Below are 15,105 nucleotides of genomic sequence, written 5' to 3' on the forward strand. Positions count from 1 at the left end.
TCACTGTTCCTGGCCAAAGGGGTCAGATCCTTCCTGGCCACTGCTCCCTGCCCCTCAGCTGGACCTCGAAGGTGCCTGACAGAGGGCAGGAGAGGTGCTAGAAGGGCAGGGCCCATAAGGAAGGCAAACAGGTACCAAGGTCAGGGTCTCCTACAGTCCTGGGAACTTGGGGAGAAGGGCATGATGAGTGGTGAGCACAGCTGCCTCTGCCTCCTGGGAAGGCAAGGGGGCCACCCACACCTGAGGAAGCACAGGACAGGGTCCTGCTGTGGAGAAGAAGGCCCATCCCTACTCATCTCCCTGTCACTTGTCACCTTCCATCATGGCTCGTATCAGGGCAGTTTTCCCAAAACGTGGGCTTCAGTGGCACTGCCCTTCTGCTTGGAAACCTCCCAGGTTAGACTCTAAATGCCTCAGCTCCCACTCAACCCAACCGACCTTACTTTGGGACCCCCCCCAGCCCCCTCCACCCCCAGGCCCTCATTCCCCTCCTTCCCATTCCCCTACATTCCTCCTGGTTCCAGGTTCCTGCTGCTTCCTGCCAAGAACACATGGGCTCACACTTAACATGGTATCTAGTCTGCTACCCAAGGACTGTGACGCCATAGCTGTCACCTCCTGGGGAGGGGGGGGGGGTGTGCCCTCTGCACCTGACCTAGAGCATACTTACCTGTAGGAGTACAACCAGTGGAATTGTGAGATATCCCAGCAGGCTGGGCCAGCACTGGCTGCCTTCAGTGCGGCGGCCAAGGTCCGAGGTGGGGCTTAGGCTTCAGTGCGAGACAAGAGCCAATGGATGGACGCGCACGGGGGACATGCCCTGGGAGCAGAGCTGGGCCTGTGGGGTCCACACAGTCCCCGCAGCATCTGAAGTTGGCTGTATTGCTCTTCCAGGGCTGCTGTAACGAAGTACCAGACTGAGGGTCTCAAACAACAGTTCTGAAGATCAAGATCAAGGTGCTGGCAGGGCTGTTTCCTTCCCAGGGAGAATCTGCTCCAGGCCCATCTCCTGGCTTCTGGTGGCAAGTCCTTGATGTTCACTGGCCTGTAGATGTATCACCCATCTCCACCTTCGTGTTCACATGGTGTTGTCCCTGAGTAGGTGTCTGTGTCCAAATTTCCCCTTTTAATAAGGAGATCAGCCATTGGATTAGGGCCCACTCTAGTATGACCTCATCTTAAGCAGTTACATCTGCAACAACTCCACTTCCAAGTAAGGTCACACGCTGGGGTATTGGGGGTTAACACTTCAAAACATGAATATTGGGGGGTGCGGTTCAGCCCCTAATGTTGGCAAGATCCTCCGGGCAGTCACTGAAGGCCTGGATGCTGACAGAACCACGGTTAGTCAGCGCTCTGTAGGGGGGGCAGGAACTTGGGCACCAGAAGTCCTTGTATCACCAGGCTGATCTTGCTCCAACAAAATCAAATCAACAAATGCATCAGCACCCTAGGTGCAAAGTCTTGGGCCAAATGCTGCAGAGGATAGGCCACTGTCCACGGTGGGCTCCCTGCCCTGACAGGGTTTCTCTGCCTGCCTTGTTGCCACTAATGTTCCATGGGAAACTCCACCTGACTCAGGCCCTGCAGGGGCCCCGAGGGAGGGGTGGTTCCCAGTGCTCCTGCATTTCGGGCTCAGAGTATGGTGCTGGGTGGTCCTAACTCTTGGTCATTTGGGAGGAACTGGGTACAGTTTCTTCCGGCTTGTTTACACGAAGCCCAGAAACAAAGTCCTATGCTGTACACAGAGACAGAACTTTCCTTTGATGTGAAGATTGCCTTTTCTGATGTTGTGGAAAGTTCTGTCTGCCTGCCCTGCTCAGAGGATCAAATGAAAGAACTCCGATGAAGCTGCCACCAACAGCATGGTTTTTCCCACCAGTGACAGGCCTCAGGCCAGGCGGGGCAAACCGTCAGGGTGGGTCTATTGGTGACCCCAAGAGCGACCCTCCCGCTCTATCCTGCTAGAGGCAAGCTGAGAGAGCTCAGGATCTGGGCTTTGGGGTTTCTGTTTGGATATTTGGATCAAAGAAGGGACAGATGCCTGAAAGTCATTCTGTTCAGGACACGGGCAGCACGTCCTCAAAGCCACGGACACGGCCTACAGCAACTCACTCAGAAGCCTTTCGGCAGAAGCCAGCCGTGAGCAGTCTAACCTGCTCTTCACACAACCACACCAGCACCAAACCTGTATTTACACAGCTTTGCCCCTGAGCCTCTGCCCGTGTGAACTTGTCAAGTGACCTGGTTTGCACAATTTTAAGATTCTGCCTTCTGGAGAACTAAAGCAAATGAAACATTCAGGGCAAAACTCTTACTTTGAAAAGTCCGAGGAAACTCGACGAGCAAAGCTTTGCATCCAGCAGAAAACAAGCCAGGGGCCTGGAGGGGAGTCTGTGCAGGGCCCACTCAGCTGCCTCCCGGCAGGTGCAGAAGCCAGACCTCGAGGGTCCGGTACACAGGCCCAGCGGTTGCTTTTTAGTTCCAGGCCAATAGCTTCCTACCAGCTGGACAGAGGAAGAGAGAGATTGGGACACCCCAGGCTGTTAAGCCTTGACTGCCTACCCCGTAGCCTGCAAAGTTACTTCACTAATCCACCAGCGCTGCCGGGTTTGGGACTCCAACCACCACGTCCCAGCAAACCCAGACCCAGGAATGTGCTAATCAGCTGCCTGGGCAAAAGGGGAAAGGTATCGGTGACTCACTCCCCCTCCCAGGAGCACATGACGGCCCTGTTCCGGGCAGCGACACCTGGTCCCAAGCTTTCTATGCAGAGGGCCAGGCTCCACACAGCTGGTCTGCACGGTCACCCACGCCTGTCACGGGGCATAGCCCACCCCTCGCAGCTGTGACTCCTGACAGCCCTGCTCTCAGCCCACCCTGGGTTCCCTTCTCTGGAAATCACACGCATACCCTGGGGAACTCACTCACGTTTAGGAGGGCAGAGCTAACATCTCCCCAGCGATCTCCCACAGAACCTCCAAGTGCCCGAGCTCACTCTTTCATGGATACACATCTCATTGTGTCAGCACAGCCGAGGCACAACACACACAGACCCTGGAGCAGCCCTGGCACAGACCACCTGAGAACCAGGGAAGGGAGTGCGGCCATGGCTGAGTTGGGGAGCGGTACCTGGATGCCAGAGCATGTGGACAAGCCGGGGCTTGGTTGGTGCTGCCTAGGGTGCTAACACCAGGTTTTCCCTGGACACCAGCTGTATAACACACGCCCAGGTGAGAGGCAGGAGCAGTCCTGGGGTTTGTGAGGGCAAGAGGAGATACCTGGGCCTCTGGCTGGAGCATAGCTGTGGTCATGGGGGAAATGACACACCCAGCTCCCCATGGGCCAAGACCACCAAGGGAACTGCATTCACAGCAAGTTTCACGGTCACGTCTGCTGGACCTGCCCCTGCCACCTCCAAGGTCCCAGGGGCATCAGAGCTGGGGGCCGGGAATCAGGTAACGCATGCACACTTCCTACTCCAGGCAGCAAGTCGGAGGGACTGATGGGAGCACGTGGAGCGACGGGCCGGGCTCCTCGGAGACCTAGCCACGTTTGGCTTTGACCTCCCAAAGTGGACTGGATCGCCACCTGTTCCCTCCAATAACGTCATCAACAGCCCTGCTGTCCTACCTGTGGCTACAGATGTGTGCACAGAGCAACAGACGGGAAGCCCCGGGCTGGGCAGGGCTGTCTTGGCCAGGTACAGATACCCACCTGAGCCCGGCTGGCCCCCTGTGGGTCTCCCACTCAGAGCTCTCCCCAAGGCCCAAGAGGTGTCACCAATCCAGGCTCAGGTGCCATCAGCCCAACACTGCAGCCAGATTGGCAGCTTTGAGTTTGTGGGGAAAAAAAATCAATCGAAATACCCTTCCCTATGTAAACTATGAGTAAGCAGAGGTTCTAGAAGTCAAATTACATTTTAAAAACTAGAGATTTGCTACCTTAACTCCAGATTCTTTTTTACATGAAGGTTTGGTGATGAGCACAGCATTCTTGAAGTCTGAACGCCCCTGATTTCTCATCAGAAGCTGCAGTGGTTCCAGGCAGTGGTGGGGAGGGGCCACTCCCCAACCTAGGGTTAAGGTTAGAGCCACGCATCCCTGACCATCATGTCCTGACATGGCACATGGGCAGAATCCATGTTGTGACCACTGGATGCCCACGGCGGGTAAAGCTGCCGAACTGCATCACAGGTAAGCCAGCCTGACGGCACAGGAACAGGGCCAAGAGGCACCCCTCACCCCCAGTCACGATGGTGACAGCCCCGCACACTGTGCCCACAGGATTTGTGCACGCTTCTGCGTCTCTGCTGCGTTCCAAGAAAGAGGTGTCTCAACAAGAGCGGCCCCCACCAAGCCCACCTCCTCTCCCGAGAAACTTGGAATTCCAGCCCCACTCCCTGTGCCTGGAGATTGTAAGGCAGAGGCAACAACAGGCAGAAAATTTCAACTTTATTTGGCCAATGTGTCCAATTCCAATATTGTGGTAGAAATGCCTGAAGAACTGTCAACATGTGATTTGGCTCAAGCAAGCATCCTTGGCCGTCTCCCAGCCTGGAAACGGAGGGTCCTGGTTCTGCCTGGTGCAGGCCTCAGGCCACCCTGGATGTCACAGAGCAACGAGGACCCTGGCTTGGGGAAGGAGGGGGCTGCAGCTGCACCCTCCAGTCATGGGGGGCCCCTGTGACAGAAACCTGAAGTCACCATTTAACCAAACGATGCAGGAGCCACGCTCCACCATGGCAACACCACATGAGGTGAGGGACCTGTCTAGACCGGCCTGGTCCCGCCCCACACAGGGGACAGGAGTCCCAGGGAGGCCTGGCCAAGGTGGAACAGACACCCTGACTTCCAAAAATATCTAAAAATCCCACAGATGGAATTTTTTTTTAAAGTGATAGTATAAACCTAACAGGCATGAGACATTGCCAGCGTGAGATTCCAAAACATTTTAGCGAGCACTCTGGACAGAACCATGTACAAAAAAGTACATCACAATTAAAAAAAAAGGCCCACCAAGATGGGCTGGGCTGGCCTGGAAATAAACCCCTTTCCAAAAGTTGAAAAGCAAAGGAAGACGGGTTCAGATTTACACGTGTGTTAGAGTGAAGTGTGGCTTCAAAAAAGTTCCCTGCATTTCCGATCGACACTCCCTCTCCGGGAGGGTCTGCGGGCGTCCGGAGGCTGTGCTGCTGGGTGTGCAGCCCACTGGGAGGTGCCAGGTTTGGGTGCCCAGGGCTGGTTTTCTGTGTTACAGTTCATCTTTCACAGCTTTTTGATCATCGTCTTCCTCCAGATCAGGCTCTTCTGCTTCTTCGAGATCTTCTAGATCCTGGGACGGAGGATGAAAAGGAAGGGAAATGAGATGTCCAGGCCAAGCTGGCATGCTGAGGCCCCCACACCCATGCCAAGCACGCCAGGGACCAGCTGGCCACTCGGACACGAGCAGCCAACTTCGGTCTCTGTGAGCAGATGTGCATATATGTGGGGTGGGCTTCCCGAGGAGAGTGAGGCATGGGGACTTCCGCCCACAAGACAGGGTGGAAGCAGAGCTGGTGCTGTGGGAGCCCAGCCCACGCCATCCAGGAGGTGAGCGCAGGGGCCGCCCCAGTGTGAAGACCAAGCAGGGAACTGCTGGTGTGTAACATCCACCCCTGTAGCCCTGGAGTTTGAGAGGCCAGTGACAGCCCATCAACCACAGCAGCACAAACGGCCCTGGCACTCCTCACCTGCCCCCCCTCAGCAGGTCTGCGCCCTCGTCCCACATCCCCGCGCTTCCGGGCGGGCCCTGCGGCCTCAGCTGACCATTCCCTCCACCACCCCCACCCTGCCACACCCTCTTGGCCCAGCACTTCTGACATCCCCTCCACTACCCCCAGCTGACCCTAGCTGACGTGGACAGGCCTGAGCTCACACCCAGCAGAGCACCTCAGCTTGACAGGGAACGTGCCAGACGAGCCTGAGAAGATTCCTGAGCAAACACCGGCACCTAAAAACCCTTCCAACTCCCCCGTGTAGCGCTGCCCAGCAGCACTGAGAAAGCATGTCCCATGGGCCGCGGGGTCCGTGACCACTTACATCGTCATCCCCGGCTCCGTCCTGGCCGCCGCTCTCCAGGAACTTCTTAAAACCATCCAGTGTCCGCTCCCCATTGTAGTCAATGACCTGTGGGGAAGGGGATGAGATGCAGGAAGCGGTCCTACCTGACAGCCCCCCGCTGCCCCTGCACACTCTTCCCACCCAGCCCTCGATGGCGGGCGCACCATCCTGTCGGCGCTGGCGGGGAAGAACTTGAGCGTGGGGAAGCTGTGCACTTTCACCGCCTCCACCTCGTTGGCTGTGGAGTCCATCTTGGCAATGACGACGTTCTCGTGGTCCTTATACGTCTCTCCCAGCTTATCCCAGATGGGGGCCAGCTGCTTGCAGTGACCACACCACGGGGCGTCTGTAAAGGGAGCCGTTCTGAGTCTTGCTCGGCCGGAAAGTGCCCTGCCCCACCGAGCCCTGAGGAGCTGGAGGGCCTCACTTACAGAACTCCACAAAGACGTTCTTTTTCTCATCAAAAGCGACCTCTTCGAAGTTCTTCCCGACGAGCACTTTGACAGGCTGCTTGTCCCAGTCATCAGGCAGCTCCTGGCTCATCAGGTGGGGCTAGAGGGCAGGTAGAGCAGGGTCAGGCATGCGCGGTCACCCAGGGACCCCTCCGCTGCCTAGCTGCTTCCAGAGCCCCAGGAGGAGGTGAGCGTGTGAGGCCGGGCTGCTCCGTGCGCCACCAGGACCCTCAGCAGTATCCCTAACCCGCCCCCAGACATGGCCTGTACCTTGATCTTGCCCTCCAAGAAGCGGTGGCAGAACTCGGTGATCTTCTCTGCCGTCAGCTCATCCGACTCTGGCTTGTACTTGGTCATCTCCTCCTCCAGCGTGATGAGGCGCACGGCCGGGCACTCCTCCTTCTTCAGGCCGAAGAACTCCAGGATGCGCTGGTTGTCGGCGTGGTCGCTGTCGATGAAGATAAACAGGATCTTGGGGGAGAAAAGGCACGTTGATGGCACTGCAGGACAAGGGCTCCCTCTGCCTCCCTGCTGCCCACTCCCAACAGCTGGGACCCCGAGACTAAACAGGCTGTCCTGAGGCAGGAGGAACACTCTGGACCAGCCTTCAACCTGGGGCCGAGCCGCCCGCAGGCCACCGGGAGCGCTCACCTTGCCCTTGAAGCTCTCGGCAGCTTTTTTGAAGTTGCTCAGCTTGCCCTCGTAGTCAGACACGCTCTTCGGCAGGAACAGCAGGATGTGAGTCTTGATTTCCCCTCCGAAGATCTTCGGGGCTGTCTGTGTTAGAAACGCAAGTTACTTGGTCTGAGTCACAAACCAAACTGTTGACACAGGCTACTCTCTCAATGGCCCCAATGCCACCACAAGCCTGGACAACAGCACGGGCTCTGCAAGTGGGGGTCCCCACGCCCGAACATCATGACCCCCCGAACCTCCCCCCACCAGGGGCAGGACCAGCAGCACAGAGCCACACCTGCTCAGTGAACTCGATGACCAGGGGTAACTGGTTGTGCTTGATGAAGTCCAGAAGTTTCTCCTTGGTGACCTCCCCCTCAAAGTTGTTCCGGCCTTCATCAAACTGTGGAGAGAGAAAGGTGTGGATGCCGAGGCTCTCCACAAAGCCCCCTATGGCCCTGGCCGGCCGGACTTGGCCAGGAACGCAGTCTGCATTATTTTCCTGTCTGGGTTTTGTGCGCAGTCGGGGGCAGGACCCACGTGCCTCCGTCCAAAGCAAAACCAGGTGACGGCTGCAGGGACATATCCTCTGGGCACCAGGCAACAGTGAGGTCACTAGGAGCGCACGCAGGCTCCCCACGAACACCGGCAGGCAGCCTCCCACGTGCCAGGATGGCAGCAGCTGACCCAGACCCTGCCCCGACATGTTCCTGACAAGCCATGAGAACCCCACGTCCTGGGTGCCAGGGGACTTCCTCATTGCCAAGTCCCTAAAACTGCAGCTCTCCAAGTGCGGGCCTCACCCCTGTGGGTCCAAGGCCCTCCCAGGGTGGATGCAAGGTAAGAGTGATTTTCACAATCATGCTCAGACGGCAGGTGCCTTGTCACCCTTTCCCCCCAGAGTGTGCAGTACGGCGTGACATTACGTCAGACTAAAGGCAAACAGGAGAACCCAGCTGTCTTCTGTTTGGGCAGACATTAGATACCAGCAGAAATCTAAAATACCACTCTTACCCCTAAAATGTTGTTTTCTGGGAAAAATTAATTTTCACAAAAATATCTTTTTTTTTTTGGGCGCATCATCTAGCTTGTAGGATCTTAGTTCCCCAACCAGAGACTGAACCCAGGCCCTCTGCAGTAAAAGTGCGGATTCCTAACCACTAGACCGCCAGAGAATTCCCCCAAAATGTCATCTTTGATAACATGTAACATTTATTATTGTTATTTCAGAATAAACAAGTTATTTGTTTTTTTTTTAATTTCTCAGTTCTAACTTCTAACACTTCTAACAATAAAAATAGATAGATGTAATCCACACAAACAAAAGCTCTTTGGGACTCCAGTAACCTGTTAAGAGTTTCAAAGTCCTGGGGCCACGAAGGGCGAGGGCTGCCGCCGCAGAGCCAAGAGGTGCAGACCTGCTCTGGATGGGGATGGCGGACACAGCTCCTCGTGAGGAAGGCTGAGCTGTGCCTTGGCCTGTCCAGCAGGTCAGGGAGCCTCCCATCACCCCTGTGAACTCAAACGGGACTGGCAGAGAAAAACCACTCACCTTCCCTTCCTGGTCATTTCCCTCTGCATTTTCCTAAAGTAACTTCCAGAAAAGCAGGTGGCCACTTCCCACTCCCACCGCACTTATGTAGAGCCTGACACGTGGCTTGACCACAACACGTGCTGCTAAGCAGGACCACACGGAGGGCCAGGCCCAGGGAGCTGAAGCCTCCTCAGCCTTCCCCACACCCACAAAGGGAAGGTACAGAGAAACAGGAAGGAAATGGAGGCGAAAGGCTGGCCTGGCCATGGCTGGGCTCCATCAGGCACAAAGTGGAGCCCCCATTAGAGGCAAATAGGCCGCCATCCCCACTCCTCCAAAACTGCCGTGCCTCTGTTGGGATGCAGTCTTCGAGGTAATATTACCATGTTACACTATGTTCGGTGTCTGCTTTGGTAAAAACCAAACAGCCAGCCCTCGTTTATGTGGGGACAGCTGCAGGAGGCCTGGGGTCCTGGGCAAAGGCCACCCCTCCAGACCACAATGAGAATGTCACAGAAAGGTCCCACACCCACTCTTAAGCCCCCAGCTTCAAAGATGAAAAAAATAAACAAAGTAAACACCAAACAAAGATACAGGATGATCAGCTCTCAAACCAGTGGTCCAAGTTCCAACGACCTGGAACCCAGCTGACCTGGGACCCAAGCTGGGACTCTCGGGCTCAAGTTCTGCTGGAGCCCCACCCTCGCCATCCTCCCTCTCAAGTGGCAGCTGGCCGTTCCTGGGAGCCCCGTCCCACTCTCGAGGCTGCCCACGGGAAGACCCAGCTAACTTTAAGGAACTAGGCGAACAGCCTGAAGGAAGGGGAACAAGTAAAGGCAGATAATGGGGACCACAGGCCGGGCAGGAATCTGCATCTTCTTCCTCTCATCCGTGGAGCTGTCTGTCTGACTGCAATTGTGACCCCTACTGACCCCCCAACACAAAGCCGGTGGGCTCTGCCAGGCTCTTGCTCACAGCTGCCCAAGGAAGCCATGCCGTTCCAGCACAGTCACTGGAAGCAAACGAGTGGAAGCGGGGAGGCCCCGCCCACTGGCACCAGACCTGAGGGGGTCGGCTGTGCCCAGCCTCCATGAACACCAAAGACTTGAGGCCAAGAACAGATGAGCTACCGTGACTACAGTCTTTGCAGAAAAAGGAACAATCGTGCTAACCTTCAAGGACATATGATCACCAAAACCATCGATCCAGTGTGACAAATGCCACTCCAGATCTCAAGGATAATGGAAAAGAACGGTGTGGACCAAGCTGATGAAAGGGGATTTGCAAGCTCCACAGGCCTGAGTCTCCCAGTCCCTCACCCAGAACTGCAGGGTGAGCCCAGGACCTTCGTTCCACTCAATTCCATTCAACTCGGCAGGGTTTTTTCCTAATCAGCTGTTAATTACAGTTTCCTGGGCACTTTTGGGAAGACAATTGGCTAATTTAGCCGTTCTATTCCCTTTAGGGGACATCATGAGGATGTCTACTGAGAAAAGAGAGCGTATATAATGCCTTGAGTTCTTTCGAAGAAGGGGCTTCAGAAAGAGCTGAAAGCAAGCTGCCCCAAAACCCTGTGCAGCTGGGAGGCCTACCCTTGCCACATGCTCCCCACCCCCAGGTGCTGGAGGCTCAGCAGTGCCCCACCGGGAGTGCACACACAGTGGGGGGATCGGGCCCCCAAACACTGCGTCCTTTCTGACCACTCGATTTACAACTTTCCCGTAACACTACTTCTAACTACCTCCTAACCCTGGGGACAAAACAGGACAGGAATCAAAGGCCCAGCCCCCCCCGCTGAAAACATGCCTCCAGTCCCAGCCCCTCCCCCACAGCCTTCCCTCCTCCTCCACTCAGCACCCAATCCAGGGACAGCTGGGTCCCAAGAGCATGGGTGCTCAGCCGGCCCCAGGCCCACTGTCTGGTGGCTAAGATAAAAGAGAGACCCCCATCACCCACTCGGGTAATGCCATGCACACACCAATCTCAGCTGTGTCCTAGCAAGAGCGCAGAGTGGTTAAAAGACACATGGAAGGAATAACAGACACGGGGCTGGGGGAGCCTGGAGGAGCCCGAGGGAGACCTGGGGCCAGGCTCTACCAACAGGGTGGGAACACATGCCACTAATACTCCAGAGTGGAAACAAATAGGAGTGACAGCTGCACAACATCGCAAATGTAATTAATGCCACTGAATCCTATACTTAAAAGTGGTTAAAACGCCAAACTTTGTTACATGTCTCACCACAGCTTTCCTTTAACAAGCTAACACACTGAAGCCGCCTGGCTTCCAATGAACACTGCACCGGGGCCACCACAGAAGCTGGAACAAAGGGCCCACAGCTGAAGGGCTGAAGGCCACTGTCTAAGAGGCTCCTACAACCTGACGTTGCAAAATGGGCCCTGATAACAGGTGGGCCTCAGTCCAGCAGCCAGCGCCGCCCGGGCAAGGTCCTCGAAGGCAACACCAGCCCTGCGGCACAGCACCGCAACTACCCACCCGGTGTGGGGGGAGGGGCTGCCCAAGGGCCACTCACCTTCTTAAAGAGGACAACCCCATCCTTGTCCAGCTGGTATTTGGAGAACATGTCACTGTTGGACGTGATCCCGAAGGGGATGTCATCAGTGTCCTCTGCCGCCAGCAAGAACTGCTTGGCAGAGTCCGACTCCACGTCCTGGAGGGGAGAATCAGAGGTGGCCGCCGCCGTGTAACACCGAGAACCCCTGCCCTGGTCAGCAGCAGGGCAGACTGCGGTGCCCAGGCCACGGCAGGAGGAAGGAAGACCCGGGATGAAGTTCCAAAGCTTCTACCTTGAAGAAGCCGATGACTGCCACCTCGCTGGACTCCACCAAGGCCTCCGCGGCAGCCCCGTCAGGCAGCGTGCTGGCGGCAGGACCTGTGCGCTTCTTCAGCCAGTTCACAATATCGTCGGCTTCTCTGCCAGCTGCACCCAAACACATGCAGGGTCCACTTGAAACCAGGGGTGCGCCCACCCTCCCCGCCCATCTTTATCCGACCTCTCTGCCAAAACCAGAGCAAAACATCCTCTTGCCACAGAAAAGGCATCTTGTCTACATACCTGCCCAAATTCCAGGGCTAAAAAGGCTTTTCTGGGTATATGGGAGACTGTGGTTGTGTTTAAAAGAGGAAAAGGCAGTGATTACCTCTGGGTAATAAATTACAAGTCATTTTTTTCCCATTAATACCTTTGCATCTTGTAAATTTTCTTTGACATTTAAATTCATTAAACACACACGCACTTTCCCCCCAGTGGTCTCACACTAGGCTTCGTCTTCATCAGAGATGTGGCAGGACTGGAAGAAAGGGCTGGTTAGCAAGTCAGTCTCAAGGCCAGCTTTCCCCTGCGAAAGCAGGCTGGGCTCTACCGCCTCGCGCGCCAAGGCTGGTCAGGTGTCCTCGCCCTACATGCCTCCTGGACTGGCAAGAGGAAGAGATCAGCCCATGCACGCCACCCAAGCAGATAAAACGAAAAGGAAGAAAACTGCTCCTCCTGAGACTGAGGCTAGTTGCCCTTTTTCCCCTCATAGGGTGCGACTACCTAGTCCAACCTGGAAAGGGCTGCCAAATCTCATGTTTAAAAGGACTCTGCCTTAGGGACTTCTCTGGTGGTCCAATGGGTAAGACTCCACGCTCCTAACGCAGGGGGCCCGAGTTCGACCCCGGGTCAGGGAACTAGTTCCCGCGTGCCACAACGAAGATACCTCGTGCCGCAACTAAGACCCAGCACAGCCAAAATAGATAAATATTTTGTAAAAAATAGCTTTAGGACTTCCCTGGTGGCACAGTGGTTAAGAATCTGCCTGCCAATGCAGGGGACACGGGCTTGATCCCTGGTCCGGGAAGATCCCACATGCCGTGGAGCCACTAAGCCCACAAGCCACAACTACTAAAGACTGCGTGCCTAGAGCCCGTGCTCCGCAACAAGAGAAGCCACCACAATGAGAAGCCTGTGCACCGCAACGAAGAGTAGCCCCCGCTTGCTGCAACTAGAGAAGGCCCGCACGCAGCAACGAAGACCCAATGCAGCCACAAATAAATAAATATTAAAAAAAAAAAAACACTTAAGATAAATCTTTAAAAAACAGCTTTAAAAAAAAAAAGCATTCTGCAGAGTTAGTGAAAGCTGTGCTATCAGTTACAGGTGGAATCAGGAAGAGTTGTCTCATCTACAAAGCCTTAGTGTTAGTGACGGGATCATGGTAACTCTGCATAAGGCACTTCCATTCCAAAATGGAACATAAGTAAAAGTGGGAGCAATAAAACAGCAGCCTACTGAGAAGACCAGAGCTGCTGACATCAGAACTAACAAGATGGGCTGCTCTAAACGATTCTAGCACATAAGCCACGGAACCTGTTTTACAGACAAAGATTCTCTGCTGTCACTGGTACCGACCAGGCTACACAGGGGAGGCGGCCGAGCAGCGACTGAGCGCCTGTGTGGCAGACAAAGTGGGCATGGATTCAAGCTCTGCCACAACCGGCACGAGCCCCAGACCGGTACCCACTGATCTCCGCTTGCCCCTCCTCTGTGAAAGGCCCTTGCGCCCGCCTTGGCGGCAGGCACACCAGAGAGCCAGCAAAGGCTGACGTGTTGCTCCATTTGCTCAGCCTCCCTCCCCTTACTGGTCAACCTTAGGACAAACCTCAGCCTACTAGCCACCCCCTGGGATGACCCTCTCCACCTGAGAGGTTCAGGAATGAGAGAATGTTGCTCACACAACCCTCAGAGTCTGAACTAGACCTAGAACCCAGTCCAAGAATGGGTTCTCCTCCACGCCTCTGTTATCTTCCAGAACTGCAGGCAATGAAAGGACAGTGCCGCGGTCACACCTGTGTACTCTTTGGGGGACGCCGTGTCTCCGTTCTTGAAGAACTTGATGGTAGGGTAGCCACGGACGCCATACTGCTGGGCCAAGTCAGACTCTTCAGTGGCATCCACCTTGGCCAGTCTGATCTCGGAACCTTCTGCCTTCAGCTTCCCAGCTGCTTTGGCATACTCTGGGGCCAGAGCCTTGCAGTGGCCACACCATGGGGCATCTGGGAGAGAAAGCAAGACCTAGAAGGCAGCACCGACCCACTCCACTGCCTCCTTTCCCTTCTCCTTTGGTACTTCCCTCCATAAAATCCTTATCTTTGCACCAAGATAACCCCTCTGAACGCACAGGTTGAGCTGATAGCTTGGTTCTCTTGGGCAATATCGGATAAGGGCCATGAATGACAAACCACCAGCCCCACTCTGCTTTGTCTTCAATGATTAGTAACTTCCTACTACCTGCAGGCGATCAGGACAGTTGAGTCCCTGGAATTTCCCTTTAGGAACCAAAGAAGTTAGGCAGCTAAAGCCACAGCAACCGTATACTCAGTGAGACTAATCATGAGTGAGACTCACATCTAACACGAGTTCTTTAGACTCTCTCTGAACTCAGGTTAGCAGCTGTGTTGGGCCTAAGATTTCCCCCTGAGATAGTCAGGGCTCAGACACTTATGGACACAAACAAAGGTTTTGGATTCTGGTTGGCAACACTGTTAATCAGAAGACAGCTGTTCCTGGTGGAAGGTGCTGTGGGCAGGGGCAGTGTTCTCTGGGAACTGGTCCAGGTGAGCAATTAGAGGACTGGACCCTGCGTGGTGCTTCGTATTTGTAGAAGCTTACACAGTCGACGCTATTTTACTTCGGCTAACAGAGACACCCTGCCATGTGGACCTCAGGCATAAAAGCACATCCAAGCTGTCTGCCCTTGGTCACCCTCAGGGTCCAGCTGGGCAGGAGGGATGCCCCCAGAACACAGGCAGTGCAGGGACGCTGACAGCAGGTCTGTGGGCTGTTTCCGCTTAAGGATGCGCCTCTCCAGGGGCTAGGAGTCAGCGCGTCCATGGGGTGGCCGGAAAGCTGACAACCCTTTAGACCCCAACCCACCTCTGGCGGGGCCGGGAGAGGGAGAGTGGGGAGGGGAGCCCAGGACCGCCGCGCCCCCCCACCCTCCAGCCCCCCTCCGTCCCTCTGGTGCTCCTGCACCCCTGGCCCCTCCTCTGTCCCCGCTCCGTCCCCACGCCGCGGTGACGGCGAGGCCCGGCCCGGACGGACGGACAAGCGGGCGGCACTCACAGAACTCCACCAGCAGGTACTTGTGGGCCGCCAGCGCCTCGTCGAAGTTGCCCTTATGGAGCACCAGGACGTGGTCCTCCTCGTCGGGGGCGCCGGCGCCCGCGCGAACTAGCGCGGCCAGGGCCAGGCAGAGCAGAGCACGGCGTAGCATGTCGGAACGAACTGGGCGCTCCTGTCGGCGCCGCCAGGACAGCAGGCCACGAGAGCGCGCGCTGCCCG

At 55.8% G+C, this 15,105-nt stretch overlaps 1 protein-coding gene and 1 long non-coding RNA gene across 2 annotated transcripts; one reads left to right on the forward strand and one right to left on the reverse strand.

Annotated features, from left to right (window-relative positions):
* The first annotated feature begins 10 nt into the window (after positions 1 to 10).
* On the forward strand, positions 11 to 5,049 carry LOC309650608. The gene is made up of 2 exons (XR_014257636.1): positions 11 to 3,458; positions 3,974 to 5,049. It is a non-coding gene; the product is annotated as an uncharacterized lncRNA (long non-coding RNA).
* On the reverse strand, positions 4,438 to 15,101 carry P4HB (prolyl 4-hydroxylase subunit beta). The gene is made up of 11 exons (XM_082442077.1): positions 14,887 to 15,101; positions 13,611 to 13,817; positions 11,570 to 11,703; positions 11,296 to 11,433; positions 7,527 to 7,631; positions 7,205 to 7,330; positions 6,824 to 7,024; positions 6,533 to 6,653; positions 6,266 to 6,447; positions 6,081 to 6,167; positions 4,438 to 5,334 (listed from the first exon to the last, which is right to left on the reverse strand). The coding sequence occupies exons 1-11, from the start codon at positions 15,035 to 15,037 to the stop codon at positions 5,254 to 5,256; spliced, it is 1,533 nt and encodes a 510-aa protein (XP_082298203.1). The 5' UTR covers positions 15,038 to 15,101; the 3' UTR covers positions 4,438 to 5,253.
* Between the last annotated feature and the right edge of the window lie 4 nt (positions 15,102 to 15,105).

The sequence above is a fragment of the Balaenoptera physalus genome, assembly GCF_965194825.1.
Source record: "Balaenoptera physalus genome assembly, chromosome: 20".
Lineage (NCBI taxonomy): Eukaryota > Metazoa > Chordata > Mammalia > Artiodactyla > Balaenopteridae > Balaenoptera > Balaenoptera physalus.